The sequence below is a fragment of the Trypanosoma theileri genome (genome assembly GCF_002087225.1).
Source record: "Trypanosoma theileri isolate Edinburgh chromosome Unknown TM35_Tth_27_V1, whole genome shotgun sequence".
Classification (NCBI taxonomy): domain Eukaryota; phylum Euglenozoa; class Kinetoplastea; order Trypanosomatida; family Trypanosomatidae; genus Trypanosoma; species Trypanosoma theileri.
Genome location: NW_021639869.1, coordinates 154,879 through 161,945, shown reverse-complemented (window position 1 = coordinate 161,945; position 7,067 = coordinate 154,879). Strand labels below are relative to the sequence as shown.

At 40.3% G+C, this 7,067-nt stretch overlaps 2 protein-coding genes across 2 annotated transcripts; both read right to left on the bottom strand.

Moving 5' to 3' along the window:
• Positions 1–750: 750 nt before the first annotated feature.
• Positions 751–3,960, bottom strand: TM35_000271530 (uncharacterized protein; the record flags this gene model as incomplete). The annotated part of the gene is made up of 1 exon (XM_029028046.1): positions 751–3,960. One exon carries the CDS (start codon positions 3,958–3,960, stop codon positions 751–753), a length of 3,210 nt encoding a protein of 1,069 aa, XP_028880629.1.
• An 885-nt stretch (positions 3,961–4,845) lies between these two features.
• On the bottom strand, positions 4,846–6,435 carry TM35_000271520 (uncharacterized protein; the record flags this gene model as incomplete). Its single annotated transcript, XM_029028045.1, has 1 exon — positions 4,846–6,435. One exon carries the CDS (start codon positions 6,433–6,435, stop codon positions 4,846–4,848), a length of 1,590 nt encoding a protein of 529 aa, XP_028880628.1.
• Positions 6,436–7,067: the final 632 nt, after the last annotated feature.

Here is a 7,067-nt window from a genome sequence, read left to right as displayed (position 1 = left end):
AGTAGATACCGGAGTCTCCACTACTGGCTCTGTTGTTGTTTTTGTTGGTGTTGTAGTCGTTGATGCCCTTTCCTGCGTGAGAACTCCAGTAACGGCAGAAGAGGCAAAAGTCAAGAGAAAGAATAAACACATAATTAAAAAGAACTCATGGTTTTGCCGTTCTTGTCGTCGTGGTGGAGGTGCATCGTCGTGGTGCCGCCGTCGTTGTGTTTCTCGTTGGCGAGATATTTGCAGCATCAAAAGAAGAGACGGTAGAGAACGCCAATAAGAAAAAAAAAAAAAAGAAAAAAAAAAAAGAAGGGTTTGCTATGAACCTGTAAAGGACCCTTTATATTTCTTGCAGTACTGCTTGATAAAAGAAAGAAAAAAGAAAAAAGAAAAAAGAAAAAGAAGAATATCGAGAGCAACAATAATAACAAGAATAACAGATTGCAGGAGAAATAGATATATAGGTGTCTCACAGAGAGACTCTTCTATCCCTTACTTATAATAGTACGACCTATGGAAGTATTTACTCGAGATGACTTAACCTTCTTCATTTCCATTCAGTTTTGGTTTTCAATTTCCTTCATATTTTTTTTTTCGCCTCTGTGTGTTTTCTCTCTTTTTTTTTTCATTCCCATTCTTCTTTCTTGTTTTGTTTTGTTTTGTTTTTCTCTTTATCTCTCCCTCTCACCTGAGAAGGAAAATAATGAGATTGAGAAAAAGAAAGAAAGAAAAGAATTGCACTCATTTACTCAAACAAGCACGTTAGAAATATGCCTCCAATGCTGCCGTATCCATATTGTCTGCCAGTGTACATGCAAGCGAGACACGGACCCTTCTTCCCTCACCGCCATTAACACTATTACTATTACTATTACCACTACCACTATTAACACTATTAACACCACTACAGGTAGAAGCAATATTGCCTGTCAACATATCCCGCACAATAGCACGAGGCAACGGAAGGCGAATTGCAATTTCACCAGAGGTAAGCATTGCCGTCTCACTGCTCTCAACAAATCCGAAACATGAGATGGCAAACCCGGTCGGCATGTCCATTAAGCAATAACGATTCCCTACCGTTTTTTCCACCTGAAGGTTTTTATTATGTGTTGAATGTATCGATTCTTTCTGTTTTTGTAGTGGTGTTCGTTTCGTTTCAGAAGCAACGGCGGCAGCAGCATCAGGTGTTGAGGAAGGTTCAATAGAAAAAGAAAGCGCCACTACACTATGCTCTAGTGCTGCACACATGACTTCATCAGTAATATCACGAGCATCAGAGATATCCGTAAACACAATCGCCTCAAACTGTTTCAAGGAGCCTTTAAATAAAGTAGTGGAGTCTCCAACATCTAAGAGATCCATTTTAGATCTTTTATCCTTTTGTGATTCGTAGTAATTAAAGAGTGGAGCCAAATATTGCTGCCACAAACTACGGCGAATAGCAGATGCTTTAGGTTGCATTTCACGTCGCAGTAATCCCTCATCCCGGTTTACTTGTATAGTATGCACAGTTCCACACCAGTTGGTTTTTTCAGTTGCAGAGGAATTATTCTGTTTACCGGCAGTTGTACATCTTCGTGGATGTGGAAGTCTTCCCATAATTCGCTCTATTGTTTCTCCCGTAGATGATGATGATAATAATAATGAGGATGATGATGAAACCAAACGCCGTACATGAAATCGCTTGTGTAATACCTCTGAGTTTAATCCTCTTTCAGGATCCATGAGGGATTCACTTTCACGTGCCCATCGCACTTCACGTTCCTTCACAAGATGAATGATGTGTTTTGGCTCTAGACGGCGAATCACTTCTACAGTCATACGACGTCCAGTGCTGAGTACCCAACCGTGTGTATTCACCACCACGGGATATCGTCGTTGTACCAATTCCACAAGAGCACACAACTGCTCTAATGCAATGGCAGTAGCAACAGGGCAACGGAGACGTGAGCCGCCAAGATAGAAACTCTTTACAAGATCTACACTCTCAGAATCGTGTGGACGAAGTAGTGGCTTTCGCACACCGTATAGAGAGAGTACACCTGGTGGTGAGAACTCTGGCTGTCCAAGATCAAGATCCAGCCAGTAACAAACACCATGCTGGGAGAGTAAACCATTAGTGAGAAATCGGGCCAGTGTGGACTTCCCTATACCCTGTGAACCCAACACCACCACTGCCCCAGGGCCTTGTTTAAGAATAGCAGGAATAACATTTGGTAAAAGAGCCGTATCAATTTCAGTTTCATGATGACGAGCTAAAAACCGTGGGACATCCATAAAGGCATCTCCTGACATTCCTACTACTTTCTTCTGCGATTTACCTTTTCCTTTTCCCTTAAAATAACGTCGTCGTGTTGGGGGTAATCCGCATGGATCGTACGGCTGGACAATTAATATAATGTTTGGCATTTGACTCGCAAGTCGTCCACGCCATGATGCAACCGTTGATTCCACCCAATCCCAATCAACACTACCAAACATCTCCACTTCATCAAGATCATCATCATCCATACTATTATTATTATTATTGTTATTATTGGCAATGTTATTATTATGTTTGTTACCATTGCTATTACCCTTGTTGGTATTGTCATTCCTCTTTATCTCATCATCTGTTGTGTTATGAATAAAATCTTGCTGTAGAGGAGGCATGATGGTAATGGGTCCATCATCCTGTTCAAAATATCTTCGAATGGGAACTGATTTCACATCTATGCATTTATTTCTAAGCCGCCGTACTGGTGTTAGAACAATACGTTGTGTCTCACTAAACAGTAGAACATGTTTCTTACCCAAAAAAAAACCACCAACAGCGATCTCACCAATTCCAAATCCCACAACGCAGCATGGACCTTGTATAGTGATGGGTCCACTAAGGCAGAGTAGTGTGTGATGGCAGGGATTCACACTATCACGACCAATGTGCATTTCAAAGAACATTGAACCATAACGATAGCGACGATCTCTCGTCATAGGATTAACAGAAATAGAGGAAGTACCGATCTCAACATTGTCTGAAGTATTCTTCTTCCCTTTCTGCTCTTGTTGATCTTGTTGTTGTTGTTGTTGTTGACGGCGACGTTCAAAGAGACCAAATCCAACCGCTCCAGCACCATTACACCTATTAGCATCAGCATCATTATCATTATCATCACCTTTTTCTTCTTCTTCTTCCTCTTCCTCTTCTTCTTCCTCCTCCTCTTCTTCAATCATTTCCTCTTCTTCTTCTTCCTCTTCTTCCATAAGAGATGCACTAGCAGAGTCGAGTTCATCACTTTCGTAACCAGCAAAGTGACGATCAATCTCTCTCCGTCGTTTCGCCGCCCGCGCATCGTCGTTGTTCTTTTCCTCATCCCCATCATCATCACAACAAGAACCCGCATCTGATGATAACGATGAAGAAGAAGAATCCACTGCGGCAGATAATCCCGTGCCAAAGTTAATAATCCCATCACCTTCGTTAGCGAAGAATACCGATCTTTGTGGGGACTTGCGTCGCTGTGATTTTTGCTCCATTTGATGTCTGGGCAATCGACGTACTGAAACTGTTGGCTTTAGAGAATTCTCTGTTTCTTCATTCTCTCGCATTGCACGGCGCTCAGCGGCGGCAAGTTTGCGTGAGCGGATCACACTAGCCACTTCACTTACCTCTTTATCCACCTTATTCTCTTTTCTAACCTCATTTCCAGTATTATTTTCTTCCGTACCTGTCCTAGTTTTACCGAGACGAGCCAACACCTCATTAGGTAACTTGAACCGTTTAAGCGGAGACGCCATATCATCACTACCACTATTATTATTATTATTATTATTATTATTATTATTATTATTCATAGAGGGTATTGGATCCACGAAGGATGGTGTCCATGTGCTGGCCGGCAGTCCAGTCCCCGTTGTAATGTTTTCCTCCACACTCGCGGGGATTTCTGTGGTATCGGTGGTAGATAAGAGTCGCTTTGTCCTCCGCATGGCCGCTGAAAAATATAAAAAGAAAAGAAAAGAAAAGAAAAAAGATAATTTATACAAATATATTTTTTATTTGCTGCTTATTAGTGTTCATTGTTAGAAAAACGGGGGTCTTCAATTACCCCAACAGTTGACATCCAAAACGTCCTTTTCTCTTTTTTTTTTTTTCTCTTGTTGCAGTTATGCACTCTCTGAACTATCATTTTCGTTCTTACTCCGTTATTACCTTATCAGCGAAACGTTGTCATCTCAGAAGAAAAAAAAGAGAAAGAAAAATATATATGCATAGAAGTGGAGCTCATTTCTTTTCATAATTCTTTTCACAGGCCATTTTTTTTTTCTTTTTTTTTTTTTTAATTCTTCTCCTCCTCTTCTTCTTCTCTATTTATTTCTTCTTCATCTTTGTAATGTTCCATTTCATCTGCGTTGGTATTTCTCAAAAATTGCTTAAGCGTCTCTTTCTCTTTTTCTTTTTTTTTCTTTTAAACGTAGCGCATACACACAAAGAATATATTAAAGTACGCGCACTATAGTTGCTTTACACGGGGATGTTTGTTTATTGAAGGTGGTAGAGAGGCGGTACACCACCATTACACTACTACAATTTCTTCTTCTACTACCCACTACTGCTGCTGCTGCTGCCGTTTGTCGCAATCATACCAAGGAGAAGAAGCAAATACAATAGATCCGTCCACTTCTGATCCCACAAACACACACACACACACATACTCTTTCTCTCTCTCTCACTTACACTCATTCTTCATTACTGCTTATGTATATATGTGCCTGTTGTTGTTGTTGTTTTTTTCTTCTTTTTTTTCGCTTCATCATCCTTCCCTTCATATATATATATATATATATATATATATATATATATATATATTTCTTCTATTGTTCCTCTGCGGCGACAAAGGTAACAGTCTTTCCTGTACTCCTTCTACCTGCTGTCTTTTTCTCTGCCTCTGCAATGGAGGCGTTCAACTCTGCTCGTGCCAACAACTGTCGCTTCTGTTCCTCCAATACTCGAATAAATGAATCTTGTTTTTTCTCTGACCGTGTATCACGGCGTAAACTACGAACAGTGAGTCGCTCTTGCATTTTCTTCTGTAATATCTTTGCTTGCGCAATGCGTTCACGAAGTGTAGACTGTGCAGCCTTTCCAGCAGACTTGGCGATCGCCATGGCCCGCTTCTGTTCTTCTTCAAATACTTTGCTTGGAGTCTTCTTTTGCTTATTTTGTTGTTGTTGTTGTTGTTGCAGTGTTCTACTCGTGTTTTCTTGTAAATTTCCTACAGTTGACTCCTTCCCGCGTGTTGTTGAGGGAGTTTCCTTTCTAGCAGTTTTCTTCGCAGGTTGTGTTCTATCATTCTTATCTTCCTCTTCTTCCTCATCGCCTTTACGTCTCTTTGTCTTTTCCTTTTTGTTGTTGGTATGGGATTTGTTCGGCTTTCCATCCTCTACAGTATCCCGAGCCTCCAGCATCTCATTATTACCATTATTATCATTATCATTATCATTACTCGTAGTAGATCCCTTCTTACCATCTTGCTTCTTTTTCTTCTTTTTCTCTTGAACATCCTGCGCATCTTCTTCTTCTTCTTCTTGCGCCTTTTTCTTCTCTGCGGTGGCTGCGGCTCTGATGGCTGCCTGTTCTCTTTCATTCTTTGCCAACAGTGAACGGCGACTACGCACCTTCAACTCACCATCAGCACCCATGCGGAATCGCAGGGTTTTCTGTTTCTGAATGGCATCCAACATTTTCGCCCGTTCCTCCTGCAGAGATGCGGGAATATCTCCTTTAATCGGCAGTACACATTTCAATACCCCCGTATCACACTGCAGTTCACACGTTGCCTGTTCTGCATCAATTCGCATTCCCTCTGGAATGGGCAGTTCTAGTCTGTACTTCTTTGTGTGTTTGCTTGTGTCCACTACAAACATCGTGTCGGTGGTTTCACTCACGTCCACATGAACGGCGGGGATGTGATGTAAAGTTACATCCAGAAGAATTTGTTTGTTCTTATGATGAACCTCCAATCGGTACGGCGGCTGTTCAAACTGTGGGCGAGAAGATGTGGGTGTTGAGGAGGAGGAAGAAGAAGAAGTTGCAGAAACTGTACGTTGTCGCTTTGCCCCTTTCACGGCCTTCTTTCCTCCAGCCGCATTATTATTATTATTCTTATTATTATTATTATTATTGGCCTGCGATTCTTGTGCTTGTGAAGGACTTTCACCAAACAACCGCTGCCGCATCTCTTGCACTTCACTAGGGAGAATAATCGCCCCTTTACGCCCACCAGACTTTGATCCCGCTGAAGATGACATTTCCCCTTTATTCTCTTCTCCATCCTTTTGTTGTTGTTGTTTCTGTTTCTGCTTGCGTTCTTTTGCGGCTGCCTCTTTTTGTGAGAGACGTGATTGTTTGGCAACCTTGCGGAGTTCTGCCGCCTCCTTCTTCATCTGTGTAGAAGAAGCCATATTGTTATTGTTTTGTTAGTGCCACAACTCTCAATACAACTTATTACTATTTTGAGTAAGAATAAAGAACAGGGGAATGTCTACTGTACGTATGTATGTATATATGTACTTTTTTTTTTTTTGTGTGTGTGTGCGGTGCCTGTGTGTGCCTCACGAGAAACTGAAATAAATTAAGAAAACAAAAAACAACAGAAAAAAAAAGAAGAGAAACAAACGAAAAGATACAAAAATGGAAGAAAAGAAAATAATAAAAAAAGAGAAGAAACAGAAAAAGAACAAAAAAGAAAAGAGAATAGCAGAAAGGATTCTGAGTGTTTGTGTTTTTTTTTCTTTTTGTTTTTTTTTTTTTTTTTTTTTTTTTTTTTTTTTTTGTTTTTGTTCTCCCATCCAAAAGAAAAAGGATGTTTCGCATAAATCTGTACATGTAAGGCATGCATGTATTGGAGATGGAAAAAGATGAAAGCAATCATGGTTAATGAAGAAGTGCATCTTTACATCGAGCAATTGCTCAAAGTATAAAGAGAAGTAACCACAGTACAAGCAAACAAACATAGAAACAATATAAAAAAAAAGAAAAAGAAAAATGTACATTGAAAGTCAGAAACATAGAATGCAATTAATAATAATAATAA